Source organism: Phaenicophaeus curvirostris, chromosome 5 (assembly GCF_032191515.1).
Source record: "Phaenicophaeus curvirostris isolate KB17595 chromosome 5, BPBGC_Pcur_1.0, whole genome shotgun sequence".
Lineage (NCBI taxonomy): Eukaryota > Metazoa > Chordata > Aves > Cuculiformes > Cuculidae > Phaenicophaeus > Phaenicophaeus curvirostris.
The window spans coordinates 62,793,080-62,807,763 of NC_091396.1; the positions used below are offsets into that span (position 1 = coordinate 62,793,080).

Here is a 14,684-nt window from a genome sequence, read left to right on the forward strand (position 1 = left end):
TGTGCACAAGTACGCATCAGCTAATTGGTGCTTGCTATCAGGAGTTTTTTTTACATGCTAGTAGAACATATCTCCATATTAAATGACATATTAAATTACATGTAGTATCTGAAATAAAAGAGCTGAGAATGCTTACTCTCTAGTTTTCTTCTTTGCTATTATATCAGCTGTTAACGACAAGCAGAATGGTATGTTCTTACCTTCTCTCTTTTTCTACAAGGTGAAAGAATTGATCCAAGTGAACCAAATTTGGATTTCTGAGACATATACATGCTATGGTTTATGCCAGATAAGATAAATTGGTTATTGATAAAATAATATAAATCTGTCTAATTTACGTAAGACTGATGGTTAGGAGTTTTCTGTTATGAGCTGTAGAATTGGATGCTAGAACATGTGCCACACATGCTATCCTTGAAAATAAATTCAGTACCCAAAAATGCATGTAATATTTCAGTATCTTAACCAAAATTAGCTTTGCTCTCTCCTTTTTTATTTTAGTTCCCAAACTGTTGTTGTCTTGAGATTTCAGAGTTTAGAGCATGTATCTAGGACCATAGATAGGACCGGAGGCACCTTCTTAGTTATCAAATCTAGTTACCTGTTGAAGACCATCTTGCTTCTATTGGGTGTGGTTCCAGACTCTCACTGTTGTGGCTGGTGAGGACTACAGTTTCCAGTGTAAGCTTTTGCTCTACTGGTTGGACCTGCTTGTTTTAGTTTAGGTAGCTTTTTCTACTCTTTCTGCTCCGATAATCTTCACTGTCCTTTTCTGCGTTTATAGGGTGAGCTCATCTCTCTTTGAGTGTGAGTGACCAGAACTGCACCTGTCACTTCAGGTGAAGTCTCCTCGCATCCTGCTGGGTAATACTGTCTTTCTGACAGTGGCAGCTCTTCTGATACATCCTTGGGTTGCGTGTGCCTTTTCATGACTGCATCACACTGCAGAGGGACCATGAGCTCCTATTTAACTGGTAGAAGGGTGTCTTTTTCCTCTCCTTGGTGCTCTTTAAATGATGAGCTCCCAGTGACTTTGTGACTTGTTTCAAATGCATGAATTTGGTTTGTTGTGTTGATTTCTGTTTCTGTTGTGGAAGGATTTGCCTGTAAAGTAATCTTGTATGCTTTGTTTAAAATATTCTGAAATAAAATGGCATGCTTTTTGGCCCTTTTATTTTTAGCTATACTGAAAAATACATACCCTCCATCTGCTCCCTCACCCATTCTTGTATTGCTTGTGCTGTAACTTGCTTTGATTCACCTTTCTAGGGGTGTGTTGGTCAAGCAGCTTTTAGGGCACCCTGAAATAATAACAGGCACCTTTTGGGTTGTGTTTGGTCTCCTGTACTTTTTGGATCAAGCTCAAATAGCTGCATATGCCCTAAAAGCTTTGTAAGAGGGTAGGATGAATTTTAATAAACGGCACTGGGAGCTTGGGAAGAGAGGAACAGCTTTCTATGCGTTCCCACCCAGTGTCTAGTCTTGGTGAATTAGTTTTGGGATCTTGTTCAGACTGAAAGGATATTCCTGGGGGTCCCTGGCTAGGTTTGACTTGCTGTGGTTGCTTCCATCGATGGTGATGAGGAGCCCTCTTTCAGGGGAAGGTATTTCTCTAGGAGTAAGTTCTCTTGTCTCAGATGTTGTTAAGCAGTGAGTGCTGGGGAGGGTCTTTCTATTGCCAGAGATTTTGAGGTTGTGATCCTACCTCAGCCCAAGCTGTTTGGAGGTTGCCTGCTGCAGCGCCGTCCTCTTCCCTTGCTTTGTCAGAGCCGTCTCAGTGTCAGTGTACGGGTAGGAGCCACCTGAATGGGAACAGTGTTTGTGGGATGCCCTAACCTATCTGAAGGGTGCAGGAAGTTTGGCTGCTGAACTTGTCGGGACCTGGAGTTTACTTGAGGGTTCTTCTAGTTCTGCTTTGAGAGCAGAGGTTTAAAGCTGAGCAGGTACATAGTGGTGTTCACGATAGTGCCTACTGCATTGTCTGGAACTGAACACAGTCCCTGTTCCCTGAGTCCTTCACGCTTCAGCTTCTTTAATGAATGAGTCTTGAACACATCTGGCTTTCAAAGCTTTTGTGACAGTGGTGTGAGATGCTTGCTTTGCTTGGGATTTTATATGTGCTTCAGCTTTCTCACCCTGGTTGCTCATTCCTACCTCCGCCTTGGCCGCTGCTATGTGCTGGTACAAGCAGTTGTGAACCATGTGGTGAACCAAATGGGACAGTTAATCTGGCTAAAAAATAACCCAGGAAATAACCATGTGGCTGCACAAATGTTTTTCTGGTGTGTGGGAGAGGGCAGCGGGGAAAGGACAGTGGCAGTGTGAAGGCAGCAACTTCTATGGCATTGGTGCTGGTCCCTGCCCATGGCAGCGGGATTTGAACTGAATGATCTTTAAGGTCCCTTCTGACCCAAACCATTCTATGTTTCTGTGACCTGTGTTTCTATGAAATACAGTTTTGGTGTTCTCAGCTGCATATATCAACTCAAGGTTGTTAGGACTTTTGCTGCTCATGAGACTGGGAGTTGGTGTCTTAACCTTTGAGTTTGGTCACACATTTATGACACATTACATACAATAAAATAAACTGCTTCTTTGTATCATAAACCAAGATTTATACAGGAGCTCTCACATAGGGCTTTATCATGGAGGGTTGTTCTAGCAGCCTTTTCAAACCAATCAAGCTCAGTGGTAGAGAGGACAGTTCTTCATTACACGTTGCTCTTTGAGCACTGACAGTGTTTTCAGAGCGATCCAGAACATAGATGATGCAGTTATTGTTTCAACAGGCTGCTTTCTTCAGTTCTTTTTAATTGTGTGTATATACACCCACACTCGCTGTGCTTGAATAGCTTAAGGAAACTGGATTGTGTACCTTTTAAGCTTTGAGTGAAATACAAGCTTATGCTCTTGGCAGAAGTTTGGCTTAGTTCCTCTCAAAAGCTGGGAAAGATGAGCCAGCATACGCAGATCGTTCCACAGGTATGTTTGCAAGAGACGATTAGAAGTTCTGATTTCTGCATCTTAAACACTTGCCTCTTTCCCACTGAGACCCCAAACAACTGCTGCTTTTATGGAAAGCTTTGGTCATATGCCTGATTCTCTTACAGATATGTGTCTTATCAACTTTGTCTTCTTACTTTCTGAGATTAGACATGACATATGGGAGCGTCTTGTGACAAGCCCTCAGTTCTGTGGTCAGGATATCCTGTCATACCAGAAATACCTTTTAATTTTTTTCCCCCTTTTGCCTTATAGCCACATTTCCTTGTCTTGCTTCCACATGCAGTTGTTGCATGTAAAATACATTGAACAAAAGGTAGAAGCCTTGTTTCAGATCAAGTAAAGGATTTGTCCTGACTGTTTTGGGTACCAATAGTTTTCTGTAGTCTGTGTTTTAGTTTTTTCCCCTGTGATTTCTGGTGTGTGTAGGTGTTTCATAAGACTGAGCGAGTGAATGCTCAAAATACTTAACCTTGTAAGACCTGTCAGCTCTGGGGGCAGTTCAGCTCATACCATGGCATAGGGCTTTCTCACAAGGTAACTGTAGAATCTTAGAATGCCCTGAGCTGGAAAGGACCCACAGGGATCATTGAGTCCCTGCATAGGACAACCCCAAATTCACTCCATGTGTCTGAGGGTGTTGTCCAAATACTTCTTGAATATTGTCAGGCTTGGCACTGTGACTGCTTCCCTGGGGAGCTGCTCCAGTGCTCCACCACCCTCTTGGTGAAGAACCTTCTCCTTACATCCAACCTAATCCTCCCCGGCACATCTTCCTGCCGTTCCCTCAGGTTGTATGTGTTGGTCACCAGAGAGAAGAGATCAGTGCCTTCTCTTCCTCCTCCTTCCCTTGTGATATGGAAGGAGAAGGGAGCAACGTGTGTTTTATGGAGTTTGATTTGAGATCTTCCGCTTGTTAACAGTAAGTTATCTTGTAGAACATTGGGCAGCGTTGAGCTGGATCACATCTAAAAGAGCGCAGTTTCTGCATTTTAGGCAGACATGAAAAATTTTGTAATTGTGTCTTAAGTACAGGTGTGCTGTGGGAAGCTGCTAATCCTGATAGCTACCAAATTTGATGTTTGAGAACCCAGAAGTCTTGCAGAGGTTCTTTTTCAGCGAGAATAATAAAAAAGGTTATTGACATTTTAGTGCGTGTGTTTGCCCAGCAGACTGTAATGGATTTGAAGTAGTTGTTCTGGTACAGTGGGTAGATTCTCAGTGGATTTTGGTATGCCCAGTCATTGTGAAAACACCGATTTCACAACTCCACACAGCTGCTCTTGAAGTGTCAAGAATTGGCCTGTCAAGTATTGCCCTGTTGTTTGACCAAATTCACAAAATTGTGCTGTAAGACATGGGTTTTATGATTGTGTGCTTAATTGACTAAGCAGTGATATCTCTTAAAGAAACGCTTTTATTTCAATACCTATAGAAATATTTTCTTAACACTACTTAGTTAATACCATAAAAGGTTCTTCTCTGTTTTTTTTCATAAGGAAAATGAAAAGGCTCATCCGTACTGGATAAAAGTGAGTTAAGTTTCAGCTTGCTGCAAACTGTCTTGTTAGGTCCAAGCCACTTGAAATGGTTTTGTAATGGAGATGTTGAAACACAATGGGTGGTGGAAATGTTTCTGTTTATTAGTAATTGACTCAGTATGTAATTTTTTTTTGCTTCAAATGCCAGTCATTCAAGGCTGCCGTTCAACCACTACCTACTCTGCTTGCTTTCTGACGAGTGCAGTTGAGATGAACTGGTGTGAATATCAGGCTGTGTGTCTGGGTGTTTGGAACATAGGCTTTGCTGTTGCTGAGTGTCTCCTAAATTTTTTGAGATGCCTGGGCCCGTTTAATCTTCTCCTTTCTGCATTACAGAGCAGAACTCATTTGACAGAATAAAAATGAAACAAAAGTGTGTGTGTGCATCCTTTTCCCAAATGATATGAATAGTATAAAAGAATTATATACTCAGAAGCTTGGTAGATGATGCTTAGGATTGACATAATAAGGATGCAGGAAGTGTACCGGAGTGTCGTCTTGGTTTTGCTTTGCTGTTCAGAGGAGTGGTGAAGGTCAGGTCTCTGTAGAATCATAAAATGATAGAATGGTTTGGGTTGGAAGGGGCCTTAAATATCACCGAGTTCCAAACCCCTGCCATGGGCAGGGACACCTCCCACTGGATCAGGCTGCTCAAATCCCCATGCCACCTGGCCATGAACACCTCCCAAGGGACAGGGCATCCAGTTCTCTGGGCAGCCAGTGCCAGGGCCTCACCAATGTCTCAATAAAACAAATTCTTCCTAATATCCCATCTAAATCTCTCCTCTTTCAGCTCAAAACCGTTCCCCTTGCCCTATCCCTGCAAGTCTGTAGTCTCAATACTTTTGGAAAAAACCCTAAAGTGTTAGCAATGTAATCTCTGAGATTTTGTCTCGCAGTGCCTGCTGCTGTGGGCTGAACACTGGGGAGCTGCAGACAACTGGAGATGACTTATCAACAGTGTGTAACAACAAAAAACCCTCTCATCTGCTGATGGACAGAGTTGTGATTTCTGCCTGAAATTGGGGATGCGCCTTATTGCCATAATGAGCTGTAATCTTGACATGGCGCATGGGCTGCTTGTGTGACCTCTTCATTTACTGGTTGAAGACAGACCTTGTCATTGGTTTTTCGGCCAAATAAGGTTTTGAGACCATTTGGAAATTGTCTCCTTACAAGATGAACCCAGCAAAATCACTACATGAAAGACTTCACAGGTTCTGAACAGAGGAAAAGGGAAAGAGTAATGGGTATCTTTTTCTTCCAACACCCTCTTGTGTTTGGCAGACAGGGAAGAGATGGCCCCAAACATATAGGCAGCTGCTTCTGCAATTACTTGAATAAGGATTTCTGAATTCCTCAAGCTGAGATGTGAAAAGGAAAAGACTTATTTTTGTCCCCAGTTTCCTATTCATCTGGGAGCTACTGATCTCATAAGCTCCTCTCTGCTGAGGCTCCCAGAAGCATTTGGTATCATTGCATTCATGCTTCCTTCTTTCCTCAGCTTTAGCTCCCTAACCTGTAACATGGGGAAGAAAATTGCTTTTACTCAGTTCTCTGAGCTTTTTGGATCACAGAGCGTGTCATTGCTGCAGAATCTAGGAAGAATGTGACTTCTAGGCTGTGCTGGTTAGTCTGTGAGCCTAGAAAACAAACCTGCGATGGCCAACTGCGCATAGCAGGTGAACCCTTGGCTGTGTAGCAGAAACCACTCTGGGTTCTAAAAACTTGCTAAATGTATGAAGGTTGTGAAATAAACAGGTTTGACAGCTGGTTGCTCCAAACTGTACTTTTCTTGTCTCAGTTCAAGAATCTCCGTACCAGAACACAAAATTGTCTAACCCAAGCTAAGCAAGAAGCCTGTGAATACTTCCAGAAGCAACTTAGATTTAAAAATGTAGATGTCGTTCTGTAAGTTTTCTCATACGTGTGTTTTCCATTGGTTTGTAGTGTTCCCTTGCCATGAATCAAGAGTCGTCCCATTTCTCTAAGTAAAATTTCTCCTCAGAATTGAGGAACAAGTGCAAGCACCTCTTTTTTTGCTGATTCTTTCCATTCCATTTATTTTTGCTTCAGGTCTTGGCTATATATTGTAGGCTATATTATTATTTTTTAATCTAAACTGTTTTTTCCATAGTAGAGAGGATCATTTGTTTTGTGTGTTACTTTAAATATCAGAAACATCTTGGTTATAAAAGCTTAAGAAGAGGGGCCTAGATATTCTAAATATTTGATACTGTTTGGTAAGTATATCTACTAAAAATAGCCTTTGTGAAGGACAGTAACTCATTCTGTAATATTCCCAGCCAACAACAACAGCCATGAAGCTTTTTTTTTTTCTGACATGATTAATGACTGTGTATCTGAAGTCCTGCAAGTTTTTGCTACGCTCAGTAGAATCTAAAATTTTAAAAGAGATAATATCTTGGACTTCTACTTGTCAGAATTGCTCTTTCTTTATTCTGTTTTGTTTGATTTCTTGCTAGCCAAGCTAGAAAAGTTTACATAGCTTGATGCTGCTGCTTATGTTTTGAGCAGTTTTCGTCTGTTCAGTGTCTCAGAGGCTTGATTCCTTACCTGCCATCATCCCTCCACGCATGTGTGGAAATGCAGGACCGGGTGCAAATCTTGTACCCTTCGAAAACACTTTGTCCAAAACAAGCACTCGGTTCCAGTCAATGTAATTTAGTTGATAAATATCTAGAAGTTTTCTGGAGAGGATGCTTTGCTTGTTTTCTGCAATGTACCAAATGCTTTTTTAGTACGATCCTGATGTCCTTGAACACAGACAGGAGGTCATGTAGTGCTATTTGTGCCTTGATGGTGCCAAACCATCTAGATGCTTTATTATTCGCTTTCTTCTAAAATGTGGCGTTGTTCTAGACTGCTTAGAGCCGGAGCCATTTGTTTAATATTTCATGAGGAGGAAAGAGAAGAACAAGACAGATCAAACCAGTGTCCATCCAAATGAAAATAAGCACACTGATATTTATTGTTCTGATGTGGAAGACCATGAGCCTTTATTGTTCCTGGAGGTGTTGTGATTGCTTTTGTTGGTGACGTTACTAATAACAGTCTTCTCATCCACACATGAGCAGCTCCCTGGCCATTTTCTATTGATATCTTAATCCAGATTACTTGTTCTCAGGGTACAAACTTAAATCCAAAAGTGTTAAAGATTTTAGTGCATGTGTGAAATAGAATCACAGAGGCCGTGCAGCCTCACTGTGAAGAGGAGGATTGGTGATATCGCACCCTGATGCTGTGTTTAAACCTCATGTGAATCTCTTGTTCTCAGACATACTCAAGTGTGAACAAATGTATAGACCTGATTTTTAACATTTATCATCGTTAGTTTACGTATGTAGCGTGTATACATATATATGACATGTGAAGTCTGACAAAAAAAGACTGTGCCTGTGGCTCTCTTTATTTAATGAATTAAGAAAATCAACGACGATTGCCTTCAGAATAGTTCCCTTCTGAGATGACACACAGCTGCATACGATGATGCCAACATTCAAAGCAATTCTGCAGATCATTTTCTGAAAGGCTGTTGAGGATCTCTATGGTTTTTGCTTTCACATCTGCTCCTGACAAAAAATGGGTTCCTTTGAGCACTGACTTCAACTCTGGGGTCTCTTCGGCGTAAGACTCAGTCAAAACCAGAAAAGCTTCCATTGTGGATTTCTTTAGTTTCAAAAATCTTGATGTGAACTCACTGTTCACTCTTGCACACCAGCATTTTCTGACCAAGGATAAGAAAACTTACATACTTGAATTTGTGTCCTCTTGTACCAAGTGGGTTGATAGAGCTGAGCCTCTTCTTATTGTGACAGGATAGAACATGTTCTATAACCGTCTTTTTGTCTCTCCCTTCCCACTTTTGGTTCCCAAGCTTCAGGCTTAGTCTTGGGGGTTTTTTTTGTGTCATATGTTGTATATGCATATTAAAAACTGCTGATTTAAGGCTTCTAATTTAAGAAAGCTCATGGCCACCTGTTTTGGCCATGATTTGAAGGGGAGTTAAGCAGATGTTTTAGTGCTTTGCTCATTTGGGGAAAGCCACGTATGATGTATTGGCTAATAAAAGATGCACTGAATGATGTCCTGCTTCCATAGTCAAACTATTGTTACTCTAAGGCAAATGGAGAAGAGTTGGATTTGCAAAGAAATGGGAGGACCATGTGAACTGTGATCTGTGTGCCCTGAGGGAGCTCTGCAATGCCAGCTGTGGCGTTAGGCTGTCCCCCTGTTCTGCCTAGGATGTGTGGCTGCTGCATGGGCTGGGTACCTTCTGGTGGCACATAAATTGCTCCATTTCTTTTTACTTATTTTTTTTCAAGTCACATTTTGAAATATTTATTTCAAGACACGAAATAATAATGTATTAACTCCACTTTTATTGGAATCTGCCTTCCTGGTATTTGCATATGCTCTGACTTTAGCTGTCTCCAGTGAAACCGAAACAACTGTTTTGAGAGGTATTTAGAAGATAGTGCTTTTCCTTCTTTGAGGATCAGATGGAAATGTGGGATCAAACGTGCTTGCCATTGCTGGGAAAGCGGCTGCGGTTTGTGGGGGCACGAATAGCAGATCTGCTAGGGAGGGAGCTTGGGATCTTACTCTGTATATTACATCCATCTGGAGATGGAGAAGAGGCAGGGTTTGTGCAGAGTCCAGGTATGCCCTTGACTTGTCCCGTAGACCCCCTTTGGAATTCAGAAGGTGTTACCTATGGATAAATACAAGGGTGGATGTGCATGAATGAGTGAGAACTTGAACATCTGATGTGGGGTTCCCGTAGTGAAGTGTTAACTCATCTTTTATGTATGTATGTATGTATCTATCTATCTATCTATTATGGAAGGTTATTTTCCAGTCTTAAAAACACTTGGAGACATTTTAGGAAGGCATTGAAGCACTTGCATGAAGTACTTTTCCAAGAAGGGCTTTTTTCTACAGTCAAGTCCTGTGTAAACTTGAAATGTCTTTAATTTAGGTGAAGGAAGAAGGGTAAAGTAAAGTACTTTCAGGTGCTACTGTCTGTGTATAATACCTTGCACACGGAGACTCTGTTCTGTTGGTCCTTGGGCGATACCAGAGTGGAAAAAAAAAATGCAAACACATGCAATTGGATCCACCTGCCAAGTTCTGTAGCTTTACGTTCCTTTCACTGTAACTTAAAAATAGGGAGAGGAGGGAGTTTTTTTTACTGCACTTTGGTTGCTGTGTTGAGAGAGATGTGCAAACAGGATGAGCTGCCAGAATGAAGGAGACAGTGAGACTGTCCTTATGTCCTGGGCTGTTGCTGTTCTGCACCTTATGTTGACAGGCTGGGGGAGGAAGGAGAAAGCCCCTTCCCTGCCCTGCCATCTCTCATGTGTTTAGTGTTCCTTCTGCCATAGCAGTGAGCTAAAACATCTTCATCCAGAAGCATGCTGCTTGAGTTGATGGCCCAGTAACTTCTCAGTTTCAGGCTAAAAGGCTTAATCTTTCCTTTCTTCCATGAATTGTACTTAAATACCCTTGGTTTTTGGACTACAGGAATTCTGGAGCAGGAAAATGTCCAAGTTAATTCAAGGTTTGCTCTTCAGCGTTGGCAGCTGCTGTGCAAGATGCAGTTCAGGCTGTAGTTCTACTTGTGTTAACAAAAAGAAATTGCTCTCTGTTTTTTTTTTTTTTTTTGGTCATTGTAAGATACAATTGCGTTTGTTTTTGCCCTTTTCTAATCTTGAAAGCAGAAGCCGGGTAGAACTGGTTAGCTCTGGCCAGCTCTGCCTCCCTAAGTATTGGAACCAGTTTAGTTGGGGGTGAGTCAGTAGGGTGAAAGTTTTGTTTAAAATCCTTCGCAACCAGGTCAGTATTGTTTCTCTTAACTTGTTTAGCTTTTGTGCTGGCTTTGTGAAGGTACAATACAGCCTAGCCCTTAATGCACAACTGTTTTGGCTTCAATGTAGCAAGGCTATAAATAGACACCCCCATCCCTTCCTGGCAGTAGGAAATGGCTGCTGCAGGTGGCCACTGGTAGAAACCTGCATGTTATTGGTACCCAGGTACTCTTAAAATTGACTTTCTTGTTGTGTGTTCATCCTTGATTGAATACCAACTGACTGGTTAGCAAGCGTTTTGTTAAAATCTGAAATCTTCATCAGGACCAAAGAAATAAACCCAGAGAGATATTTTTGGTTTGTTTCTGTGCAGCCTCTGCGTAAAGTATATTTTATGTGCAGTTTAAAAAGTAGTAACAGAAGGCATAGAAGAGCTTCGTAATGCAGTTCACTGGTTAAAATGTTATTTAGGTTCTTTTATCTGTGTTGGGCTGGGGTTTGTTGCAGTAGTTCCTCCATGGTAGTACTGGTAGATGCTTGGAAGGCTGCGGGCAAGATTTGTGTCCCTGCTTGTGCCGAGTAGTGTCCTGCGCTGTGAATGGCATCAAGGAAATAAATGTTTTTTTTTTATACAGCAAGGTGGTGCTCAGAATAAGTAAGGATATTGCAGTCTGGTCCATGCAAAATGAGTTTGGTGTCAATAAACGAGCATCCTCTTGACACAAACTCCATAGAATCATAGAATGACTAGGTTGGAAGAGACCCACCGGATCATCGAGTCCAACCATTCCTATCAAACACTAAACCATGTCCCATAGCACCTTGTCCACCCATGCCTTAAACGCCTCCAGGGAAGGTGACTCAACCACCTCCCTGGGCAGCCTGTGCCAGTGCCCGATGACCCTTTCTGTGAAAAATTTTTTCCTAATGTCTATCGTTTTGTTTAGATTAACTTTCAGTTTTGGCAAAGAGGCAGAGTTGTTTGGGCAGGGAAAATAAATGCGTTTGGGTTGCTGAGATTGTTTCCTTTTAGCTGTGGTGGAGAGCTCTTGCCTCCTTGCCTTGGGTGGTGAAGAAATAATGAAATCAAGGGGACGTGACTGTGTAGTTAGTGTGTGTAAATGACAAAAACAGGGGACGGTCCTGTGATTCAGTTGCTGTTTAACCATGTATCTGTCTGTTTACCCCTCTCTTTTTCGCACAGATGCGAGAACTGTGTGGAACTGCTGTTTGTGAGAGGAGCTGGGAATTGCCAGGAGTGCGATACCCCCCTGCGGAAGAGTAACTTCAGGGTCCAGCTCTTTGAGGATCCTGCTGTCGACAAGGAAGTGGAAATTCGGAAGAAAGTGCTGAAAATGTGAGTGTCACCGGTTAAAAGAACAAAAAGCGGATGTATTTCATGCATTGCCATTTTACAAATTTGACTTACTTCTCCAATAGAAGAGGGGGGAATTTTTCTTGAAGTGGCAACCCAGAAAACGTGACTCCATTTAACATGGAGTGATTTCAGAGAATCTGATTTTATGCAGCAACTGAGGGCTGAGTTCTCGGTTTAGCCTTGAGGGATTCCTGCATAACATTTTCTAATGCTGGGTGTTTTTACATGGCCTCCTGTGGCAAAAACTTGCCTTCTAACTGGAGATGATGAGTTATTGAGACTACAGCTGCTTTCCCTTTGAGAAGTTGAACGTGGGAGTGGGGCAAGGAACAGGACCTTGTTTTATTCACTGGGAACCTGTTCTGAGAGTTGAAGGCTGGTTCCCAAAAGAGAAGCTATGCTCAAGTTGTTTTCTACTTCACACAGCAATTGTTAGTGGAAATGCTTCCTTACAAGCCTTGTGTTACGAGTCTGCAATCTAGATCTCTTGGAATTGGGATAAATGAGGTCTAAAAGTGCATTTCAGTCCTTGTGGCCAAGAAACAATATCTTAGAAGGAAAATAAGCCAGCCAGTTGATGTTTTGGTAGAGGAGGGTCTGATGGAATGTAATAAACTTCGAGAATGTTGTCTGTGCAAAAGTGAATGTACATGTAAATAGTAAGAGCTTGGCAGCCTTTGCATAAGACTTAATACTAAATGAATCATATGATGTTGCTGAGATGTGGGGAAATTGTGTCATTGAATACCATGATGCTGATGGGGAAAGAAGTAATAATTTTGATTATGAAGTCTGTTAAAGTTAACAAAAGTCAGAGTGGAATGAAGTCAACTTTGTTGACTAAACACCTAATAAAGTGTCGTTAGAACAGAAAACGTTGTAAAATGCTTGCACTACTTGGATTTGCCAGGTTAGTTTTTAGTGAGCAGAAAAAAATGTCCCCAGATTGGAATTTGTCCTGAGTTCTTGGGATTAGATTTTCATACTGCCGGGGATGTCGTATGCTGCTTACCAGAGCAGGCAGAATCCCGGCTTAGTACTTACTTGGGAAGAAGACCTGCATGGCTTGACTATCAGAGGCAATCTGCATTCTAGTTGTTCCCTCCTCCGTTTACTTTTTATAGCTATCAAGTGTTGGATTAATGATTTCTGGAGTAGTCTGTTGGTATGAAATAAGGTAATTGTGTAGCATTTTCAGTTTGCTGCTGACAGAGGCTGTTTTGTCACGGGCACAAAGCCAAACTCCCTTTTCTGATACTTCTCAAAACCTTTTCTTGTGGGTGTTACTGTTGTCTCTGCCTTTGTAATAGGTTTCTTAGGCTGAAGGGCTGGCTTGCAATTAGTACATCCTAGCCTGTGCACTCCTCTTTGCTTGTGACCCTGAAAAAGGAATTGGTGAAAATAGCACCAAGTTATGCCAGGCTGGCTCCTTTCCTTTGAAACAAGCACTTCTATCTCCCTGTAAACATTATGTATGTTGGTGGGAGCCATAAAGCACATGGCTGATAAAGTAGATCAGTAGGCTTGCAGCAAGAGCCTTGTGCAAATGAAATTTCATAGAATAGTTTGATTTGGAAGGGACCTTAAGGATTAACTAATTCCAACCCCTCTGTGATGGGCAGGGATACCTCCCACTAGATCTGTCTGCCCCAGGCCCCATCCAACCTGGCCTTGAACACCTCCAGGGATGGGACATCCACAACTTCCATGGGCAACCTATGCCAGTGCCTCACCACTCTCATGGTAAAGAAATTCCACCTTATGTCTAACCTAAATCTGCCCCTTTCCAGTTTATGCCCATTGCCCCTTGTCCCATCACTACAAGCCTTTGTGAACAGTCCCTCCCCAGCTTTCTTGTAGGCCCCTTCCAAGTATTGGAACATTTCATCTTTGTGTGTTATATAAATACTTGTTTCTCTTCTCTCAAAGATACAATAAAAGAGAAGATGACTTTGACAGTCTAAATGAATACAATGATTTCCTGGAAGAAATAGAAGAAATTGGTAAGTGTTAATGCTTGCATTTTTGATGGGCTGTGCTCATGAGACCATAGGCTTTTATCTTCTGACCCAGCTGCCTATAAGAATGTCTAAGTTGATTTTCTGTAATAGGATTTATCATAATATCAGAAGTTTATCTAATTCCTTTATTTCTGTACATTTTAAATCATATTTGCTGAACTGTAGGACATCGATAAGTAAACCATTTTATCTGTCAGAGAAAAAAATAAGATTCTAGGAGGAAATAGTACTCTAAAGCTGGAAAATAAAGGCTTGCAAAGGATTGATGGTGCTGCACTGGGATAGAGTGAACCAAGAGAGGAGGAACTGAAATTTTCATTATATGCTTCCATTAGCTTTATCTACCATGACAGAAGCCATGTGGTGTTTTTCATCATTTTTGCTTCTGCAAGTACAGTAGGTGAAGCTGCTTTGAAGCTGATGACTTACATACCACTGTGGTAGCATTTTATGTTGCTGTGCAGAAGGAGAAGGTTTAGGAACAGACATTGATTTCCTTCTCTTTGGATTATTTGAAGCGGAACTTTGCCCTTTGGGAAGGGACTATGTTATCAACAAAGTTTATTTTCTTCTTAGTTTGGGTGACTTGTGATTGATGGTGGAGTGATGGATTTTGCTTAGAAAAACAAGGATGTGTTCAAAGGAGTCACTCGTAAATGGTTTGCTTCCTGGTTTTTATGAGGCTTTTCATTTTCTTGTCCTGGAGGAAGAAGAGGTGCTTAAAACGTTCAGGAGGGGCAGAGAATGTGCTTTGATGGAAGACGTGGCGATGCCACCTCCCTTCACTTTCTCAGAAGAGTCCTTGCTCTTCTTTGTACTGTGGTGTTTTGTAGAAATGTATCGGATACACTTGCTGCTGTGAGTAGTGTATCATGTTTTTTTGCCATCAGAGGGCTGAGGCTGGAGAGCT

The 14,684-nt window shown here is 41.7% G+C and overlaps 1 protein-coding gene across 1 annotated transcript in view; it reads left to right on the plus strand.

The window, feature by feature from the left end:
- The window catches only part of MNAT1 (MNAT1 component of CDK activating kinase), a 132,898-nt gene that overhangs the window by 26,412 nt on the left and 91,802 nt on the right, over positions 1–14,684 (plus strand). Inside the window, exons 2-3 of the mRNA XM_069856906.1 lie at positions 11,580–11,732; positions 13,683–13,756. Coding sequence (XP_069713007.1) covers positions 11,580–11,732; positions 13,683–13,756 — 227 coding nt within the window. The remainder of the gene's footprint in view (positions 1–11,579; positions 11,733–13,682; positions 13,757–14,684) is intronic.